At 35.5% G+C, this 23,303-nt stretch overlaps 1 protein-coding gene and 1 long non-coding RNA gene across 2 annotated transcripts in view; one reads left to right on the top strand and one right to left on the bottom strand.

Moving 5' to 3' along the window:
* ADGB (androglobin) overlaps nucleotides 1-23,303 on the bottom strand; it is a 135,833-nt gene that overhangs the window by 75,071 nt on the left and 37,459 nt on the right. Inside the window, exons 8-13 of the mRNA XM_029945518.1 lie at nucleotides 18,262-18,509; nucleotides 16,219-16,359; nucleotides 14,620-14,714; nucleotides 8,430-8,604; nucleotides 7,195-7,285; nucleotides 1,665-1,794 (exon numbers count right to left, since the gene is read on the bottom strand). Of these exons, the coding sequence (XP_029801378.1) occupies nucleotides 1,665-1,794; nucleotides 7,195-7,285; nucleotides 8,430-8,604; nucleotides 14,620-14,714; nucleotides 16,219-16,359; nucleotides 18,262-18,509 (880 nt within the window). The remainder of the gene's footprint in view (nucleotides 1-1,664; nucleotides 1,795-7,194; nucleotides 7,286-8,429; nucleotides 8,605-14,619; nucleotides 14,715-16,218; nucleotides 16,360-18,261; nucleotides 18,510-23,303) is intronic.
* On the top strand, nucleotides 13,631-18,534 carry LOC115297036. The gene is made up of 2 exons (XR_003911224.1): nucleotides 13,631-13,671; nucleotides 18,433-18,534. It is a non-coding gene; the product is annotated as an uncharacterized LOC115297036 (long non-coding RNA).

Below are 23,303 nucleotides of genomic sequence, written 5' to 3'. Positions count from 1 at the left end.
CTAATTCTTGGTTTTTGCTGATCTCAGGGTTCATGGGCTCAACCTCACATTGGGCTCCAGGCTGACAGTGCAGAGCCCGCTTGGGATTCTCTCTCTCTCCCTCTGTCTCTCCCTCTCTCTCTGTCCCTCCCCTGCCTGTGCACACTCATTCTATCTCTCCCCCCTCATCCCAGCTCTCAAAATAAATGAATTTGAAAAAAAAAGAAAAGTAATCAAATGAAAATATGCCATAATTAGTTTGTACAAAAAGCTATGTAAGAAATGTCATTGTATTTTCTTCCACAGTAATAATCCTTACATAGCTAGAATATCAGTTCAGTGAAGAATTTTGAAATAAACCCAGCACACTGGCTAAAGTTGAAATATCAGACCCTGTTAGTGTTGGCCAGGATGTGGTGTGATGAAAATTCTTATCCAGGGCTGACAGAAGTGGATATTGATACACCTGTACCAGAAAATTGTTTGGCATTTTGTTGTGATGTTAAATGGGTGAATGCCCTATGACCCATCAACTATACTCTCAGATTCACATCCTGAAGCTGGGCTTCCTAGTCTGGTGTTGTTTGGAGCCCATTGTTAAGATTTCAGGAATCCACGAATATGGATGATTAGAAAAAAATTCATCTTTAGTCCACGCTCAGCATTTTCCTCCATTATCAACTTATGAATACAGATGCGTAGCCACAATGTTATTAACAATAATTGTGACTTTACCCACAAAAGAAATCACAGTACTCTACATATCATTAAAATTGCAAATATCTTAAAATGTCACATGTGTTGATCGCTGCTCTGAACTTGCACAGAGAGGAGGCCCATTGCCAGGTTTCACGTGGCCGTGTCTACTCTCTGGACACTCCCATGACCTGTAGCTGGCCAAGCATTTGACAGCGATACTTAGCAGTCAGTCCACCCCCAACCAGCGAAGTTATGTGTCCTCATAGTGCTGACACAGCTATTTTGCTTTCCACAATTCCCTATCAATAGTCAACTAACACGCAGACAAAAATTAGTTGTCTTCATTGTGTGTTAAAGTTAAAAAAAAAATAGCAAAGGGACCCATAGTCCATAAAAGGTTACAAACCCTGGAAGTAAGGAAACTTGCACATGCATACAGGGACCTCAAAGAATAGTCATGAAACCACCGCTTACCATAGTAAGAAACATGAAGCAATGAATATAGCCTTTAACAATGTGACAGATTAAAAAAGAGAGTAGGTTGGTTATCCATTAAATACCTTCAACCAGGGAAATAAATACATTGTGACATGCTGCAAGAGACCAATCTCAGAAATGATGTGTGGAGGGTGTCCCAGAAAAATTAATATGAATCCATTTAAATAAAATTATGTAACAATTAAGCTAAGGTTATATTGCTTATAAACATACACATAACTGGCAAAATGAGAAGAATATGGGGTTGGTTAACACCAAGCTCTGAATGGCAGAGACGAGATACGACTTGGAAGAGACACACAGAGGACTCTATGAGAAAGCCATTTTTGAGTCTAGATGCTAGATCTGTAAAAAGCTTATTTTCAAAGCATTCTTGATTCTGTTCAGATGCATGTTACACATCCTTTGGTGCATAACATATCTCACAATTCAAGAAAAAAACATTTCATAATTAACAATTGGGCCAATAATAAGAGTAACATAGTTACCTGAGATACTGTTCTTGTCAATTGACTTGTGTCTGGCTGGCTAAAGGTGATGGCTTCATCATTTTCAGTAAGGGAAGGTAAACCAGATCCTGGAGGTACCCTTCTCTTGATAAAAGATTGTATAAAATGACTAATAAAAAAAAGAGAAACCTCTGTTAACTTTAATTTCTTATTTAAAGTTATGATTGCTTTTTTTTAAATCGAGGCATAATTGCCATATAACATTATATTAGTGTCATGTGTATGACATGATGATTTTACATTCATGTGTATTGTAAAGTGATCATGTGTCTAGTTAAAAACCATCAGCACACATAGTTACCAATTTTTTTCTTGTAATGAGAACTCTATTAAGATTTACTTTCTTGGCAGATTTCAAATATACAATGCAGTGGTGTTAACTATAGTCACCATGCTGTGCATTACATGTCTTGATATTTATTTCATAACTGGAACTTTGTGCCTTCTGATCCCCCTTTACCCATTTCACCCGCCCTGTATCTTTGGCAACCACCAATCTGTTCTCGGTATCTTGGGTGTTTGTTTTTCTTTTTGAATTTTTAGATGTCACGTGTAAGTGAGATCATATGGTATTCATCTTTCTCTGTCCATCTTATGTCACTTAGCATAATGCCCTCAAGGTCCGTCCATGTTGTCATAAATGGTAAGATTCCCTTCTTTTTTATGGCTGAATGCTATTGCATTGTACGTTAAATAACAGCAGTTTTGTCAACAGAAATTTCTGATTTTTTTCATTTCATCATCTCATTCTTTAGCATCCAATAATACATTTTTATTTCACATTAAAAACCTTGACTTGCTTTCTGTATTATTAAGAAATATCTCTGTCAATGCACTGCTGTAAAACTTTTCTGGAACACTATTTTAAAACTATGATGGTCATCTTTAAATGTTAATGATCAGGACGTAGAAATTTGACATTTAGACTTGATTTAATGCAGTGTTAGAGTAACGTATCACTAAAATGGGGCTCAGAATCAGAAATTTAACTGTGAGTCTTGAGCACTTGAGTTTCTAACTGTGGCATTCCTATTAGCTACTCAGGTGTACAGTATTTCCTTTCAAGTAATTGTTGATAGGATCTTGAATCGCCATTGGCAGACCTCAAAGTTTATATGCATAATAAAAAGACATTTGTTATGGCACATATATTTGACATTAAGTGTTTGTCAAAGATAAAATTAAATTTCATGTATACAGACTTCCTAAACTTCCCTTTTTTTCTTGCTAATGTTCAGTGAAAGTTCTTAGTTCACAAGCTAAGCATCTCTGATTTACCTAAAGCTGCCGCTAGAGGGTAGCACAAACATGTTTGTTGTGAGTCTCTTCCACTTGGCCAGGAGCCAAGAATGGGTAGCTCTGGCTTGTCACTATAGAGGTAGTTTTCCAGGGAAAGACACTTGTGATCTGTGGTCGCAGTGACTCTCAAGGGCTGGCCAAAAAGGGCTTGCATTCATGTTGACCTGAGAACTCTGACAGCACAGCAGGGCAAGGGGGGACATTTCTTTCATATACGATAAAACGTCATTCACATATCTGTTTTTAGTTCTAGCAGATTGAATAGATATGACAGGAAATTCATGACAGATTCAAACAGTGAATAGATTAGTTGAATCCCATCAGGTGCCAAAGTCACCTAGACCTGGGTTGTAGACTTCCATCCACCTTGACCGGATAATAAAGCTGAATGAAAGTATAAGAAAATCGAGTAAGGAAGTAACTCGGGAGTTCAGGTTACAAAATCAACCCATTTGTGGTGTCTGTTGGCACAGAGATTGTAGAAATTTGGGAATGACATTTTGAATCGTGAGAAAATTTCTCCTGGTCGACTGCAACTCCGATTCTCAAAATCCATAAAATCTCTGGTTAGTATGGAAATTCAATCAATTGAGAGATAGTAAAAAATGATTTGGAATGGAAAAATCATCATCTTAGTGGGTAATATTAAGTATTAAATTAGAAAAATTATGAAGCACTAACATTTTATGTTAAGTTCAGGAAAATTCTATGTACATGTGCTATTTTGTATTTGTAGCATATGAAAGAACTTAGCATGTTACATAATATAGCAAATTAGGCTTTAAAATATATATGGCATATTTAATTTTAGCTTTATGATTGTTACAAGGTATAAGAAAATTTTGGTTTATAAAAACTAATGATATGTATAGGAAAAATTAAGATTCTCAAAATTTGTGAGCTTATTTCAACTTTAAAATTTTTTTATTAATGTTTATATATTTTTGAGAGACATAGAGAGAGAAAACATGAGCAGGGGAGAGGCAGAGAGAGAAGGAGACACAGAGCTGGACGTAGGCTCAAACTTGCAACAATGAGATCATAACCTAAGCAAAAGTCAGACAGTAAACTGACTGAACGACCCAGGTACCCTGATTATTTAAACTTTTATGATAATTTAAATACTTGACAAGATGTTATTTGCTATGATTTTTGGCTTCTAAAGTGCTTAAAGAGATAATAAAATGATATTGTAAATGCCATTTAAAATGCTTAAATAAGGGCACCTGGGTGGCTCAATTGAGCATCCAACTCTTGATTTCACCTCAGATCATAATCTCATGTTTGTGAGTTGAAGCCTTATATAAGGCTCTATGCTGAATGAAGGATTCTCTCTCTTTCTCTCTCTCTCTACCCTTCTCCTGCTTTTTCTCTCTCTCAAAATAAATAAACTTAAAAATTTTTTTTAAAGTTTAAATAAATTCATAACACTTAATTTATTTAAAACTTTAATGGAAATTAAATTTTTATTAAACTTTTATTAAAAGTTAAAACAAAGTTTGAGGAAAACTAGATTTACAAATTTGTAACAGTAACACATCTTCTTAAATCAAAGTAGCAGCAAACTTTTTGGTTTATAGAGCTGTCTTTCAAGACTTGACATTGGTAACTGCCAATGATGATCCTGTAGAAGGGCTGCCTAGGGGGTCCCTCCTAACTCCCTGTCAGTGTTCAACTGTTGATGCATAGAACTGACAGGAGCCTTAAAAGTAACAATTTCACAATATCTCTAGTATTTTCAACTGAAATGAAGTTCATAAAATGTAAATTGGCTCTAAAAGTAAAACCATACAATGAATTGACTTCTGATCTCAATTTTGACTGATTTACTTCATCACCTTGTATTCCTTTCATGGATTTTAACATGTCCAAAAAAGGCTCACCAATGCCAGAGTCCAGCTCCAGCAGGTCCAGAGCTCCCTGAAGGATGGACGGTGTCGGCAAAAGGTAATGAGAGAGCCTCGGATTCTTTCTGCTCACCAGGCAGGCATCTCTGCTCTGACCAGAGAGTCAGCTTTATTTATTGAAAAAATATATGGGGTACATAACAGAAGTGGCAATTGCCTTAGACAATGGTTCCTGATGACAAATTCTTTGGTATGTAAAAATTTCCCAGAACATAGATTGGTAGAAGACTCATGCATAATCTGTATCAATAGTGATTGATTGTAGGTAATTTAGATGCTTATTATATGGGGACGGAAGGTGTCCTCAGCATTCCAATACAAGACAATGTTTTTAGCATAGCAAAGGCAAAGGTTAGTCCTTTGTGAGCAGGGGTCAATAGCTTATTTTCTCAGAGGGCAAGTAAAAGAGATTTCTCAGGAAATGCAATATTTGCTCCCATAAACACAAAAGAAGAAATTCCTATAATAAGTTTTTTCCACAAGGTACAAGTCGCATATTTTTAGTGTAAGAAGACAAGTCACTCTTGATAAAGAGTGGGGAGTAGACATCAGTAGCCATCTGACGACGGGAGGGTCCCCCCTTACAAACCTGCCTCACTTCAGAAATGGCTTCCAGCACACCCACATCTAATGGCCACTGTGTGACCTATAATATAAGCCACTCAAAAATGTTCACTAAAGTTTTATTTAAGTTTGAAATACATTCAAAAAAGGAACAAATCATAAAAGTAAAACTTTCTCAAGATTCCAGAGTAAGCACGACCATATCACCGTTATTCTGATCAAGGGACATTATGGTTCTGGAACCCCACCGAGTCCTGCTGGCTGTGTCTCCCGACCACGGCCAGCCCTGCTCGCCACAGAGACCATTCTCCTGACTTCCAACACCACAGACAGCTTTTGATTTTTCTTCTCTTAATATACGCTACTAGAACAATTAAAAGCAACCCATGTACTTTTTATTCCAGACTCCTTTGGGTCAAATATTTTGTGTGTGTGACACTCATCCATGTTGATTTGTGAGGCAGTACTTCTTTCACTATCTGCAGGTCACTGTATCTGATTTGCCTTCGGTTTCACTGGGATGGGTCCAGCTGCAGTTTCCTCTGTATTTCCTTGCTGGATTTTAGAACTTCTTGAATCTTGACTTGATTTTTTTTTTACTTTTGGGATATTTTGCCATTATATTTTTAGTTTCTGACTATTCCCCCATCTCTCTATCCTCTATGTCTGAGACCCACTTGGAAGTATGTTGGTCCTTTTCAACTTGTTCCATTTGTTTTTACTGTGCTTTTCTCTTCCTTCCTTCCTTCCTTCCTTCCTTCCTTCCTTCCTTCCTTCCTTTCTTTTTCTTTCCTTTTCTCTCTTTTCCATTCTTATCTTTATGCTTCAGTCTGGATATTATCTCTGATCTATTTTTCATTTTTCTGGGTTTTTTTAGCTGCATCTAGTCTCTGATGAAACACGTCCATTGAATGCTTAGTTTCAATTATTGTATTCCTTGAGTTATTGAATTCCTAGAATTCTTATTTAAATTTTTAAAACCCTTTCACATGTTATTAGTTATTTTTATGTATAACAACTTTGTTGATGGGTAATGCAAGTACAATTAATTGCAAAATTCAAAGTACAAAGTTGGCAATTTTGACATATATATATGACGTATCTATACATACATGTATTAGTTATCCATGGCCACATAAAAAGTGACCACATTTTGAGTGGTAATAATCAGATCTCCACTCATGTTGCTCACTATTTCTTCTCACTATTGCTATTTGTTGACTTCCTGTTCACCCATATGAACTCATTAGAAACTTTAGATCCAGGATGTTAGTCTTTCTTTGTCATATTCAAATACTAATATATTTGGATTTTTCCTCCCCCTTTTACTTCTTTACTGTCGGTGTTGTTCTATTTAGGGTTTTTTTTTTCCCCTCCAAAAGTGACATACATTCATCTCCCTAGTTTCTATGACAATCATCTAATCTTATTATTTAAGCATCAGATAATAACCAAAAGCATTTGTTAGTGCTAATGTTTGAGTTAAACAAAATAATTCACTGTTCTAAAACTATAGCCAAAACTGTAAAGCCAGGCATATTTAAGATTTATTTTAATTAATTCAGAATTTATCTTAGCTACTTATTGCTGTGGAAGAAAATTTAAGAATATCGTTTCCTTATAATCATTGTCATCAAAGCATAATTGTCAGACAAATTTGTCTCATAATTGTGAGACAATTCACAAACATTTCATTTGTCAACCCGATGTATTTCTGGGAAAGAATGTGATATACTTACGTTTCTGTTGGAATAGCAAATGGAGTCATCCTATAATTCAAAAACAGACTTGAAATTTCAAGAAACTGTTCAGGCTTCTTTATTATTATTTCTAAAAGAAAAATTCTCTATTATTGATTCTTTATTATTGGTTCTATAAGATCTAGAAGATTCTAAAAGAATCTAAAAGATTATTATTGATTCAGTGTGATATACTTTTGTTTTTTAATCATCTAAGATTACATGCATAATTTAACATCTACTGTAGTACTGATTAGAATAACTATTTATCTAGTAAACTTACAATGTGAAACAATGTCTTATTACAGGATATTCACAGCTACTTTCTCAAAAGCTTGGTTCATGAGATCGAGCCCCACGTAGGGATTCATGCTAACACTGTGGAGCCTGCTTGGTATTCTCTTTTTCCCTCTCTCTCTGCCCCACCGCCATTCACACTCTCTCAAAATACATAAACTTAAAAAAAAGATCAAACAACTTTAAAAAAAGAACTAGGCGAGCAGAGTCTCCTACCCCACCCTGAGCCCATGTGAACTTCTTTATTTCTAGCACAACTACCATTCATCGTGCTTAGACAGTTTTCACTCAAGAGCCAGGCCAGGCTCTTTATTTAGAATAAACTAAATAAAGGTCAGTCTCTATTCTAAATATAAATCAGTTAATCCAAAGACTATGTTCTACAAGGTGCTCTAGAGTGATTTCACACCAGGAACTTATATATGTCATTTGAGGTTTTTTATATTATATTCTACAAACCATTTTCTACAACAATAATGACAATATCCTCACCCAAAGAATGGCCTGGAATCTGGTCAGATATGAACCAAGCTATTCGGCTTCCTAAATGTGAAGAATTGAGTTTTTAAAGACATAAAATTTAGGGGCACCTGGGTGGCTCATTTGGTTTGTCTGACTTTGGCTCACTTTCATGATCTCACAGTTTGTGAGTTCAAGCCCTGTGTAAGGCTCTGTGCTCATAGCAGATTCAGATTCTGTGTCTCCCTCTCTCTCTGCCCCTCCCCCACTCATTCATACGCAGTCTCTGTCTCTCTCAAAAATAAATAAACATTAAAAAAATTAAAGACATAAAATTTAGACATAAAGTTAAATGTAGGCTTTAGGGGTAATGTTGAGTAGTTTGCCTTGATTAGACATATTCCATCACAAATTCAACTGTTAGACCTTCAGATCGAGAAGTGATAATTAGAAAGTATTTCAGAAAACATGAACCATACCTTGAGCTTCATCTGTTATAACAGTTTCCTTTTTTTGACGAATGAGTTTCCAGGCAGGCACAGGAGGTGGTTTTGGAGGTGCTATGAGAGGGCAAGACCTAGTTCTAGTCACCTGCACAGGATGGCTACAGAAATGGGAAAGGCCATATTCTCTCAGCTTCTCAGCAGAATTAGTCTAAAGAGTGGAAGGCGCATTTAAAAGGAGACATGCAATTTCCTTGTGCATTTAAAAAATACTTTCTGGCAGTATGGAAATGCTTTTACCACAAGAAAGTGGTAATAAAGGAAAAATAATCCACATTTCTACCTCCTAACATAAGCACTAGTACCATTGGTACTTCTTATCATGTTTTCAAAATTTTTCTGAGGCCCCTTTCTATGGATTGACAGAACGATAGACTTGAACTAGAATTCCCTTTTCGGTTCTGAAAGTTTAAGATGTTCTGAGATTGAAAAAACTCTGAGTACCTCAGTTTTGGCCCAATATCAATCAACCATTACTATTCTAGGTTAATGCTTTAATAACAGGGCTTAATGTGTGAAGGTTGTGTTTGTTTGTTTAGCCACCAGCAATGGCTACATCGTTTTAAGGAAAAAATCCACTGCATGTAGTGGGTCAGGTCCATGAGGTGAGAAGTCAGTGCCTTGTCTATCGCTCATGCTTTCACCCTCAACAGAGATTGACCCACAGGAATTCCCCATGATCTGGCCGGACAAGGGAGCCTTTTATAAAGGGCAGAGGAGAGAGGCTGCCCTAAATCCTGCTAAATCAAATCATTGTCTGGGAAGATACTTCCCATATTCGGCTGTTCTGATCTCATGAAGTCGCCTGCTTGGGCACAATTCAGAATCGTATTTAAGCACAACTTCAGTTACTAACCGATAGCTGAAATATGCCATAAGAAATCAAAAAGTCTGCGAAAGTTTAAGTAATATATTCTGTCGCCAAATTCTGGCATTCACAGTCTAAATGTTGAAACATTTCAAGTAAAATAAAATAACTACATTTAAGTTGGTTGTGCCAATAACTACTTTTCTTCCTAGTGATTTTGCATCATTGATTTCTATGCAAATAGCAGTGCTTGAAAATCTACATCTATAAAGCCATCATTTAAATTAGGACCAGAAACCCACCTATTAGCCTATTGCAAACTATTGCCTCAGCCAGACATGCCTTATTCTAGTTACTGTTTTTCTACAGCTCAGTGTACACTTCCAGGAGGTGCAAAACTGGTGGGGTCACTGTGAGATAAAACAGTCCTTGGTGAATCCAGGGATTAACTAATGACTGTAACAGTTAATTCATAATTGAAAGGAGAGAATCAGTGCACTATTGAGCCCAGAAAAGGCACTTAAAAGTGTTTAATTATGCAAAATAAAAAAGGAACCTGATTCAATGTTTGCGGGGGAGAGCAGAGGGAATTGTTACCTCCCCTTTATCACGTCTGTGAATGTTAGCAATTCCTTGGAAAAAATTCAGAATCCTCTCCTATTATGCCTTACTGTGGGATGGGTGAAACAGTTCATTTAATTATTGTTACAGACATTGGGTTAATTTCTGAACCTCTGGGCCCCTAACACTGCGGAGGAAGGATTTATAATACTCTGTACGTCCTGATTCCTCCACCATCTCAAGCTGCCTCTGAGATTTCTCTCCTTGCCGTCTACTCAGTGAGCTCTCCTGCACCTCCAGACACTCCAACATAAGGCCCCCTCTGTGCTGAGTACACTTTTTCCTATTTATTAAGCTAACTTCTTAAGGTCATCACTTAAACACTTCTTCCTGTGGGAAGGCTTCCCGAGTCAACCATTAAGCAGAAAGATGTTTCTGCTATGTGTGCCATATTCGTTTTTCCACTCATTGATTCATTCATTTGTTCATGCCTCCAACACACTTTGTTTGAACACTATAGTTCTACCATACACCGCAAACCTTGTATAATCTCTGTTATGCCAGTTACCTAACTTTATTACTATTGTTGGCTTGTCTGTCTTCTTCGTTAGACTCTGAGTTTTGTGAGGAGGGAGTTTTTCTTAATCTTGCTCATCACAGGGTCCTCAAAGCCTAATCCATTATTTAGCACATAATAGATAATCAATAAAATCTGCTGGATTAACAACAAACATAGGTGATCTTTTTTGTCCTTAAATTCAAAACGAACTTTGTGCTTAAATATTAATTTCTCAGTGGGACAGCCAAGAGTTCGAACAGATTATTTTGTGCAGTTTGTATGTGTATGTGTATGTGTGTGTGTGACATATTCATCTCATTCTTGTATTTTATAGTCTTAAAAATAGTTAGGTACTTCCCATAATAAGACCATGGCAGTCCACAAAACATGGCTCAGGTCATTTTTCAGCCTACGGTATTAGAGCATTTGATCTCTGGAATATTTAAGACAGCAGCTAGGTCAATGCCATGTAAAGAATTAAAAAAAAAAAAAATCAGGGCTGAGACAGATGACCTACTCAAATCTTAATCAGAGACTCAAACTGGTGGGATCCAAACACACTTGGATTTAGGCAATGACTAAAGTTAATGAACTTTCAGTTAAAATCAGAGAAACTGCCTCTATCTCTACATTCATAATGGCACATTATGTCCTGTCATCTTGACAATATTACGCCTGTTAAATGGCAGGCTTTTGTATGAATAAATGGTGTTTATTCAAAAAAGACAAAGAAGGAGGAGGAAAAGGAGGAGGAGGTGGAGGAAGAAGAGGTGGAAGAAAAAAGAGAGAAAGGAAATGAAGGAGTTATAACATTATGTTGCTTGGGCCAATCATCTGGAAGACAATATACTGCGTAGTAAAGTGCAGTAAGCACCCGGTTGGATTATTTACACTTCAACCGAATTTTCATTGAATTTTTAATATGCAGCTGTTTGTAACTAACCCAAAGAACATTTATGTATAATTATATTACTAAACCATCTAGTCTTCTCACACTTTAAATGCAGTGATTTCAGAACCTAGAATTCTAGAACTAAAGTCCTGGAGGTCTAGGGGTCCCCCAAAGGGTTAAGATTTAATAAGCTCCAAATGCAACATTGTGTTTGTTTAAATAGAGTGAAGAGCAAATAGCTGGTGGACTTTACCTTTATAAGGGAAGGAGATAGTGATTTTTATATCCAATAAAAAGTCTAGCTGATTGCACCCAGACTTAAAGCGAAAAAGGCTGACCTGCTTAGATTAAAGCCTGGTCCTGAGCGGCCAGCATCTTATTTACCATGCCAGTAGGTGCCAGTGGGAAACCACCCTCCAGGAACAGAGCCTGGAGAGTGGGGTTTCGGGGCGAGGTGGGGGGAAATCCAGCTTAGCACTCTCCCTTTGCCCTGATTCAAACACCAGTATCTCCCAGAAGGAAGCTTCTCTAAGGTTCTGATGCCTGGTGTTTGCAGCAGTCACCCAGAGGAGGCCTCTTGACTGTCTGGCTCTGGAGACCAGAGGAACTTGCATTCCTGGTCCTGTGGGACTAGAATAATCAGTGACACCCAGAACGGAGCTCATATTCCCGTCTGGTGCCCTGAATTTGCAGCTGCTGCTAGGAGACACCTCTGATCGCCAGGCTCTGGCAGCCAGCAGAGCTGACGCCTGTGGGTCCCACCAGACTGTAACCAATGGAGAAAGAGTTGTGAAAGTGCTACCACCCCCGGGACACAGCAATAGGCAGCAGACCCAGAAGTGGGTCTCTCTCTGGGGGAGGCCTATGAACTAATCATCATGGCTGCAGCCTGAGGGGCAGATTTGAAATTAAACACACATCCTGGGACTGACTGTGATCTCCCTACCAGAGACCATGCAAGGCAAGCACTATGCTTATGCTTTTCCTCTGCCACCTCCGGAATCACCTTGTTCCTGGAGAGGAGATTCATACAGGGCCGGTGCCTTGGTTTTCATGTCCTGTCCAGCCCTCCGGTGTTTTGTGGCTGCTACCCAGAGGAAGCCTCTGGATTGCCTGGCTCTGATAGCGAGGGCGAGCTCGCGTTCCTGGGATCCACAGGACTGCGCAATTGGAGACAGGCCTTGCAGGCCGCCACCCTCCGTGCAATGTGCAGACAGCAAACTGAGCCCCACCCTCTGTCTGTCCGTGAAGGAGGACTCTTGCCTTGTCCGGAAGCTTCCTCTTGAGGCAGGCTTGGGGTTCGGCAGGCACCCGGCAGACGATGAAGCTGCTCTCAAGGAATGCAGGCTGCGGACACCATTCTCCCTCTGCTTTGATCCAGTGCACCAGTATCTCAGAGAAGGGTTTTTTGATGATTTGGGGCCCCAACTTTTTGGTGCTGCCAAACAGGTGACACTACCAGATACTGCCTGGCCATTTGTTTGCCCTATGACTGTATGTATTTGCATACTGTGAAGGGCTGCTGCTTCTAGGTCTGCCTTCCAAACTGAATCTAAGTGCGAAGATCCTCCCTTTAGGGACACTGACAGGTTTTAGGACATCCTCACTGATGGGGAGCTATTAAAGAAATAGATTCAGAGATACGGTGTCTATTAAGACATTTAAAGACACTCACAGACTGAGAGTGAAGGGATGAGAAAAGGTAAAAAGTATATATAGGTATGTAATGGACTGGCTGCACAAACACAGCTCGGGGAAAGATGGTTGCTTCATCTACTGTCTAGAAACCAACACAGAGAGTCAAGTAAGATGAAGAACAGAGGAATATGTGCCCCAAAAGGGGGAGAGAAAGAGAAAGAGAGACAGAGATAGAGACAGAGAGAGAGCAAGATAAAAACTCAGAGGAAACCCTTAATAAAATGGAGATAAGTAATTTATCTCATAAAAAGTTCAAGGTAATGGTCATAAAAATGCTCACTAAACAAGGGAGAAAAATGGATGAACACAGTGAGAACTTGCACAGAAATGAAAAATAAAGGGAAAATATAAGAAAGTACCAAAGAGAAGTCACAGAGCTGAAGAATACAGTAACTAAACTGAAAAGTGCACTAGAGGGGTTCATCGGCAAACTAGATAAAGCAGAAGAAAGGATCAGTCAACTCAGAGACAAGGCAGTGGAACTCACCCTATCATCACAGAAGAGGAAAACAGAAGGATGGAATATTACTCAGCCATAAAAGAGAATGGAATCTTTCCATTTGTGACAACATGGAATAGACCTCAATGGCATTATGCTGAATGAAATAAGTCAGACACAGAAAGACGAACACCATATGATCTCTCATATGTGGAATCTAAAAGCAAAACAAACAAGCTCATAGAAACAGAGATCAGAGAGGTAGGGTTGTCAGAGGCATAGGGTGGGGCGTGGGAGAAATGGGTGAAAGGGGTATAAATATACTTAAATATACATATTTAAAGATTATCTAAAACCCAAAAGACCATGCCATTACTAAATATTATGTTGTCAAATATTTAATATCGGAAAAAAAAGTTAATGATACAGTTAAAGTGAAAAATCTGACTTCCAAAATGCAATAAATGCATAAAATTTAATTCCACTATGTAAAAAAAGTATATACAAATATATACAGAATACATGCATAAAGGAAAAAACTCGAAGGATATTTGCCAAAATGTTAGCATTGCCTATGTCTAGGTATTTAAACTATAAATATTTCAATTTTTCTGCCTTTGTGTATATTCCCTAAATTTTCTCTAAGTTGATTTATAAGAAAACCACAATTAACATTTTTGTGGGTGTTTTATCTAAAGATACAAGGTTACAACAGTGATTTACAAGATGTGCATATGAGTTCATTTAAATCATCTTATGTTAAGAAAATATTTATGATCTGTTTATAGAAAGATAATTTATTATTTAGATATGTTTACACGATCTTACTGAAATATATAATACATTTGCCTTTTATTTTGCTTAGAATGGAAATAAATGATAATACATGAGTCTATGTTTTATTAAACATGAAAGTATTGGAATCATGTAAGATAACTGTGAATGGAATCATCTAAGATAATAGGTCCCTGTGTTCAAGTGCTTAATTTTAAAGATAAGTAGACTGAAATCCAGGAATAAAATTTTGATTAAATCCTAGTATACCTTCTACCACAACAAATCTCTCTGTATCTCTGTTTCTCTCTCTCTCTGTTTCTCTCTCTCTCACACACACACACTCTTACACACTGTTTCTCACACACACACACACACACATGCACCCACACACACCCCGTAAAGGAACTGTGTTTCCTGGCCTTGAGTGCTTACCTCTTTTTGTAATGAAAAGATCTTCCTTTCAAACAAATAGAGGGGTGTAAATGTAGCATATACAACCATGTGAGGAGACTGCATTGCTGAAGAAGCTGTAAAAACAAAATATATTGTGTCATGGAAATTTTAGCCAAATGGGTCTGTCTGAGATCATTCTAGACTGTTCCAATTCCTTAATGAGCTTATCTATGCTGGTGAAAAATAGATAGATGACTCAATATAATTAATAAATGTTAAATTTTACACATGTATCTATTTCATAGAACATCTCATTAGTTTTACCTTCATCATCATACCATTTAATTGCTTAAGAAATCACTTTATGTCATTGTAAAAAAAGTTATCACAAAAATTCTATCAGTCAATGTCACTTAGAATAGTCTACAAATAATTATGTTCAAATGGAACGATTTTAAAATTGACATTTTTTAAGCTTTAATAAATAAAACACTATTTTGAATTTAAAGAAATCCCGAAGTTTTTATGTCATGTCACAAATAAAGAAAATATAAATAAACTAATCCTTCTATGAAAAAGGAAGACTTAGATAGTAACTTAGTTTGGATTGACGTATATATATATATATAGGAATATATATATATATATATGGCCAGGAAATTCCTATTTATTTATTTCCAGTAGTGTTATCCTACAGTATTATATTAGTTTCATACACAAAACTGATTAACATTTAATGCTTCTGAGCATCACTTATTTTTTCATGTGTTTCTTAATAGACCTGAAATTACTACATTTGATTCAATGTGCTTATGTTCTTTAAAGAGTCTGGCTAAAATGATCTAATTTAGTTTCCTTTATTGTCTTTATTTTCAATTAGAAAGTTGTTTTCTTTCTTTGCAAATTTAAGCACTAATATTAAACTTATAAGATATTTTTGGAAGAATAATATTTTAGAGATATAAAATATAAATTAGACATGAATCAAGGATCTCTCTAGCATAGATTAATATGCAAATTATGCCAAACTTATAAAAATATATTTTTACATTTAAAAATAAAAGTTTGAATATTTTTCATGGAGCAGAGATCTGAATCCAAGCAAATTATGTATAAATATGTATGGTTTATTTACACAGGAGACATATACTAATATATATTTATATACACTAATACGTTTTATATTTATATAACTGTTTTTATATTTATATAGTTTATATAATCATACATTGATGTTTATTGATCTTTTATAATATGCATCATATATTATACTTGATGTGGTATAATATATTTTATATATTGTAATATACTGTATGCAATGATATATAAATATTATTTGTGGTATACATTTAGTTATTATTATATGCCTTTCTCCATGCAAACCCTTATATGACTGCTGTACCATAAAAACGTGGACAACCTTGGCTTCCGTCTCATCTGTATGACTTTGCCCAATATGCATATCAGTTTGAGAGTTTAACAATTATGGGCAAACTTGAGCAAGATTCTTCAGACTTGATTAAACAGGAAACACATTTTTGCATTCCCATGCTGCGTTGCAACTTTTTACAATTCAAAATTTTCCAATATTTTAGGGAACGTCTAAAATAGTTATTATTCTGGAGACGGAAAGCTTACAATCTGACAGAGACTGGCGAGAATATTGTACTTCAGAGGAGGGTCTTGAACCGTGAAGTGACCATTTGAATTTTTCCTTTTCCTTTTCTTTGTCTCCATTTTTATTCTTCTTCTTCCCAAGGTCTTTTGCATCTGCCTTTTCTAACATATTAAAAAATATATATAATAAATCTTCTAACTACAAAACCTCAAACGATATCACTTACTCAGTTATTAAGTTGGAAAGAAGGCCAAAACAGTAGTATTATTTAAATGTAAACAGTAGCCCTGAATTTCCTAAAACACTACTCACCTCTAATTAGAAATATCGAAATAAAGCAAGAGAAAACTTTGAAAATTGACGATGCACTGTCAAAGGCATGCAGAATGATTTATTACTGATCATTTGAATAAAATTTACATTATATATGTTAATATATAATTATATATTAGATATCATTCTGGGCTAATTTTCTCATTTTAGAATAAAATTAGTTTTCTTATTCCTCCTACCAGGTCATAAGGCTTCTATCTGCTCTTTCCTCCACATAGAATACTCTTTCCTTCATATTCCTTCAACTTCCTCATCTTTGCAAACGTAGCTCATAATTATTTAGGGAATTTTTGCTTGATGTCCTAGGCTAAATATGAACTTACCTATAGTTTTCTGTATTTCCCTTCAGGTCGCATGTCTAAGTATATGGTTATAGGTTTTTTTTTTTTAATTAACATTAGTCTCTTTCACTAGATCATAAGTGCTAGAAGCTAAATTTCACATCTGATTTTCTTCACCAAGTTATCAGTAACTCCTGCAACATTTATTGTTATTCTGCTCACATTTATTATTCTACTCAGCAAGCAGTAGATTTGAATGGATGGACAGATGTTAATTTGTAATAAATGAAAAAGGTCTTATAAGTTCAAATTAATCTGAGAAATACTGCATGAAGCAAATTTAATCAGCTCTCCTGGTTTGCTGTCGTTCATAAACTAATGCATGCCAGGTCATTTAAAGAACAGCTTATGATAGGCAGATCTCACTCACACACTTGATCTTGGTATCGTTTTGAGGAACAATTTATAGTAATAGTTTCTGTGTGGTAACTGTTGGTAGATAAGATTTTGATAAGAAATAATTGGACAAAATAGCAATATCTTATAAAACAAATATTTTAAAGATCATTATAGAGGCTATTAAGGTACATAAAAAAGCTAAGTATATTCTAGTATATCTAATCTTACTTTACTACAAAAACATTGTTGTCCATATGCATAGTTATATGAAATATTTTAGAAAATATAAAACAAATAATTATTCAATATATTTCTTACTTTATGATCCTAGACTTTGTAAAATAACTCAAAATTATGTTATTTTAAAATTTGAACTTCTACCTTGCAATAGTCAGTTAATCATAATCTAATCTTGTCTATTTCACATTTCCTTGGTGCGGGGGAAAAAGGACAAAAATAGGACAACTTTCTCTTTTCTTGTTTTGGTTCCACTGTACATATAACATATAAGGAAGATGTGTTTGATGGAAATTAAAAACTTTATGTCTCTTCCTATATTGATACTATACAACATCAGTATCATCAAAATACAAAGTTGCCTCTGATTTAAAAAAATTTTTTTTTATGTTTTTTATTTCTTTTTTGAGAGACAGAGAAGGACAGTGTAAGCAGGGGAGGATCAGAAAGAGAGAGATACAGAATCTGAAGCAGGCTCTGGGCTCTGAGCTAACTGTCAGCACAGAGCCCAATGCAGGGCTTGAACCCACGAACCATGAGATCATGACCTGAGCGGAAGCCAGAGCTTAACTGACTGAGCCACCCAGGCGCCCCATTGTTGCCTCTAATTTTTAAGACAGTAAAATATGGAACAATAACTAACATAGCAAATGGCATTACTAGTCCTAAAATCCTACAAAGAAAGATTGTAATTATTTTCATAGCACTTAGTAAATGACAATGACAATAAAAAGTCATTAAAATCAGCAATAATTCTAGAGCATTTATATGTAATAGTCATATTGAATGGCATTGTAATATAAAATGTCTTACCCTTTGGAACTTTGTCACTTTTCTCTGGTGACTTTATTGCTGTCACTGAACCTTCAGGTTTGAATTCTTTGCCTTCTTTCATTTCTTTGCCATCCTTCACTTCTTTCCCTACCTCTTTTAATTTGCTATCTACAGTGTTTTGTTTTACTGCCTCTTTTATTTTGCTTTCAGAGTTGGAGTCATCTGGCAGCTTAAATTCAGGCAATATGTCTTTCAAGAGCTCCCAAACTTTGTCCGTATATCTTGGGCTTAAATAAAACACATCAACATTAATTTCCGAACTGAACTTTTTACTCCACTATTGATCATCAAGAAATTACTAAGAATCAATTTACAATTTCACAAGACTAATTTCAATAGTTACTTCAAATTTTAGATAAAAACATTATACATTTATATACATTTATCTATCCAACAAGTTTTGATTGAGTGTCTACTGTGTGCTGGGCTTTGCTGATGAAAAAAGACCAAATAGAATTATGGTTCCAAATGGTGGTGTAGGATTCTGAACTTAGCAGTTTCCATGGTACACCAAACCTATAGCTACATATGGAACAACCTCCTCTGGAAAAACAAAACAAAACAAAACAAAATGACTGGCTGAGTGACTCATACATCTGCTGAATGAGAAAAAGAAAAAAAACCCATTCTGATGTAGCAAAAGTTTTCCCAAGACGGAAGTTCATAGCAATAAATGCCTATGTCAAGAAATAAGAAACATCTCAAATAAACAATTTCACTTTATACCTCAAGAACTACAAAAGAAGAAGAAACAAACCCCAAAACTAGTAAAAAAATGAAAATAACAAAGATCAGAGTAGAAATCAGTGAAATAGAGTCTAATAATACAATAGGGAAAAAATAAACTTACAGCTGGTTCTTTGAACAGACGAACAAAATTGACAAATCTTTAGTTAGACTCACCAAGAAAAATAGAGTCAAATAAAAACTGATACTATAGAAATGCAAAGGATAACAATACAATCTATAAACAATTATATGACAAGTCAGACAACCTAGAAAAAATGGATAGATTTCTAGAAATGTACCACCTACCAAGACTGAGTCATAAAGAAATAGAAAATCTGAACAGACCAATTACTAGTCAGGTGATTGAATCTGTAATCAAAACAATTCCAACAAATAAAATTCCAGGATGAGATGGCTTCATTGGTAAATTCTACCAAACATTTAAAGAATAATTATATGGAAATCAATTTGACAATAAAATATTAAAATAAAGATTAATACCAATTCTTCTCAAACTCTTGCAATAAAATAGAAGGAACACATTCTAACTCATCTTAAAAGGCCATCACTACTTTATACCAAAACCAAAGACACCACATGTAAAGGAAATAACTGACCACAATCTCTGAAGAACATAGATGCAAAAATCCTCAACAAAATATTAGCAAATCAAATTCAACAATATATTAAAAGGAAAATGCACCATGAACAAGTGGGATTACTCCCAGGGATGCATTTGAGGATGGTTCATCATTTGCAAATCTGTGTGATACACTACATTAATGCAATGGATGATAAAAATCATAAGGTCATCTCAATAGAGGCAGAAAAGGCATTTGATAAAGAACAACATCCATTTATGATAAAAGTTCTCAACAAAGTGGGTTTAGAGAAAACATACCAAAACATAATAATGAAAAATATAACTTTTCCTCAAGATCGGGAACAAGACAAGGATGCTAACTCTCACCACTTTCATTAAACATAGTATTGCCAGTCTTAACCAGAACAAATAGAGAGAGAAGTAAAAGGCATCCAAACTGGATAACAAGAAGTGGAATTGTCACTATTTGTAGATGACCCAATACATGTAGAAAATTCAAAAGATACAACCAAAAACTGTTAGAACTAATAGATGACTTCAGTTAAGTTGCAGGATACAAAATCAATATACAAAAATATGTTTCAGTCTATACACTAAATGAACCATCAGAAATCCAAATAAAGAAAACAATCCCATTTACAACTGCATAAAAATAATAAAATATCCAGGAATAAATTTAACCAATGATCTGAAAGACTCATACACTGAAAATTATAGGACATTAATAAAAGAAATTCAAGAAATGCAAATAAGTGGAAAGACATTCTGTGCTCATAGATTGGAAGAATGAATATTGCTAAAATATCCATACTACCCAAAATCATTTGATGCAATCTCCTTCAAAATTCTAACAATTTTTCCTGTAAATAGGGATAATCTTAAAATTGGTGTGGAACCACAAAAAACTCTAGCCAGAGCAACTAAAGACAGAACAAAGCTGGAGGTATCACACTTTCTGATTTCAAACTAAGTTACAAGTCTATAATGATCAAACAATATGCTATTGACATAGAGGCACTTAGATCAATGGAATACAACAGACAGCGAAAAAATAAACCCACCCATATATAGTCAATTAATTTATGACAACAGAGTCAAGAATACACAATGTGAAAAAGACAGCCTCTTCAAGAATGTGTTGGAGGAACTGGACAATCACATGCCAAAGAATGAAACTGGACCACTATCTTACACCGTGCACAGAAATCAGCTCATAATGGAGTATAAGGACTGGAATCTAAGCCCTAAAACCGTAAAGCTCCTAGAGAAAACATAGGCTCCTTGACATTGGTCTTGACATTGTGTTTGTGTTTTTGTTTTTGTTTTTGTTTGGATTGGACTCCAAAGGCAAGGGCAACAAATGCAAAAATAAAACAAGTGGGGCTATATCAAACAAAAGCTTCTGCACAGCAAAAAAAAAATGACCAACAAAACGAAAAGGCAACCTATTGAATGAAAGAAAATATTGTCTTAGCTTAGTTTTTAATGATTATTTATTTTTGAGAGAGAGAGAGAGAGCATGAACTGGGGAGAGGCAGAGAGAGAGGGAGACACAGAATCTGAAGCAGGCTTCAGGCTCCAAGCTGTCAGCACAGAGCCTGACATGGGACTCAAACTCGCGAACTGTGAGATTGTGACTTGAGCTGAAGTAGGAGGCTCAGCTGACTGAGCCAACCAGGTGCCCCAAGAAAATATTTTTCAATCTTATATCCGATAGGGAGTTAAAAAGATATGAAGTACTCATATAACTCAAAAGCAACAAAGAAACAAACAAAACCCAAACTCTTCAATTAATAAATTGATAGATGATCCGAATAGACAATAAAAAAAAGACATACAGATAAACAAAGGCACATGAAAAGATATTCAGCATCAGCAATCATCAAGAAAGTGTAAACAAAGACCAAAAAGAGATTTTACTTCATAACTGTTGGAATGGCTGTTATACAAAATAAAATAATAATAATAAAATACAGGTATGACAAGGATGTGGAATAAAAAAAGAAACTTTATGCACTCTTGGTGAGATTGTAAACTGGTGCAGTCACTTTGGAAAACAGTATGGAGTTTCTTCAAAATATTTAAAAAAGAACTATCATACAATCCAGCAATTCCAATTCTGGGTTATCTGAATACAAGGAAACACCAATATAAAGAGATATGTGTACACCTATGTTTACTGCAGCATTATTTACAAGACCCAAGATATGGGTAAGAAAGGTGTGTCATATATACATAATGTTACTCAGCCATAAAAAAAACAGCTCAAAATCCTTCCACTTGTGACAACATGATGGACCTCGAGTGTATTATGCTAAATGTGATAAATCAGAGAAAGACCAAAACTGTACGATTTTACTTATATGTGGAATCTAAAACACGGAACAAAGAAAACAGAAACAGACATATAGATATAGGAAATAAACTTTTGGCTATCAAAGTCAGAGGCATTAGGGGTTGGGTGAAGTAGGTGCAAGGATTAAGTAGAAATTTCCAGTTATAAAAATAAATAAGTCATGGTGGTACACGGTACAGTGTAGGGGATATATTCAAAGATACTGTCATAACTATATCATAACAGATGGTAACTAGACCCCATGGGGATGACTTAGTAATGTATAAAAATATTGAATCACCATAATGTATGCCCGAAACTAACAGGAAATTATGTGTCAATCATATTTCAGTTTTAAAAAGTGAGGTGATGAAGTGTTCTCTTCCAGATGAACTACGCCAACATCAGAAAAATGTGCCAAGAAACAAATATTCTCATTATTTGAAATTGTCTTCTTATACCCACTCAGACATATCACTGACTGTGTTCCAGTTATTATATGAAGAGTTAAAAGGTTTCTTTTTTCAGATGGTGAAAATGCACAAGTTGAAGGAAAACATAAGAGTCAAGGTCAATAATTGCACAGAGACCAGTGCCTCCTTTCAGTACTCCCTCAGGAAGGTGGAAGGGAAGATGTCTGTTGGAAATGCCACAAAACTCTGTCCTTCTAGCTGATTTTCACACGGGAAAAGTTCCAGTAGTCAACATTCTACTCCTGAACATACCACGTGGCTCTGACAAGATCATTCTCCCGCCTTCAGTGCCCCTCTCCTTCAACCAAACCCAGCCAACAGTAAGCTCAAACCAAGTCAGAACACTCTGTGAAGCCCCATCTGACCCCGGCCAGCATCCTTGGCTCGTGGCCATTGCCTCCGAATTTCAACTTAAACGTTTCTTGACAATCTTTTTTATGCTATTTCATGACATTCTTTTCATTTTAAATTACATATATACACATAAAATTGAAATTTTATAATTGTCACTTAAAATTATATGAATAATTCAGCAGAATGTTTATAGGAAAATACTCTTCAAGTCATGATTTACATACATTAAAGATAGTATATATCTTTTACTTTTTAATTGTATTTAAGAGAAGATTGATACATTTGAATGGGTCAGTTTCTCTCTTCTTTACACTTTTCCTCATTTTCAAAAGTTGAGTACTAACTTTATATATATTTTTATATATATATATATTTCTAGATAATATTAAATAATCTAGTGACAGTCACTAGGGAGGAAAAAAATTATAGTAATTATGTCTCTACCATATAGTAGGTATTTTTTCTATCACCTACTCACTTATCTTAAGAACAACCATATAAGACAGGTCATTTTATTCTCATTTCA

The sequence above is a fragment of the Suricata suricatta genome, chromosome 7 (assembly GCF_006229205.1).
Source record: "Suricata suricatta isolate VVHF042 chromosome 7, meerkat_22Aug2017_6uvM2_HiC, whole genome shotgun sequence".
In the NCBI taxonomy this organism is placed as follows: domain Eukaryota; kingdom Metazoa; phylum Chordata; class Mammalia; order Carnivora; family Herpestidae; genus Suricata; species Suricata suricatta.
This window is presented reverse-complemented; position numbering and strand designations above follow the sequence as displayed.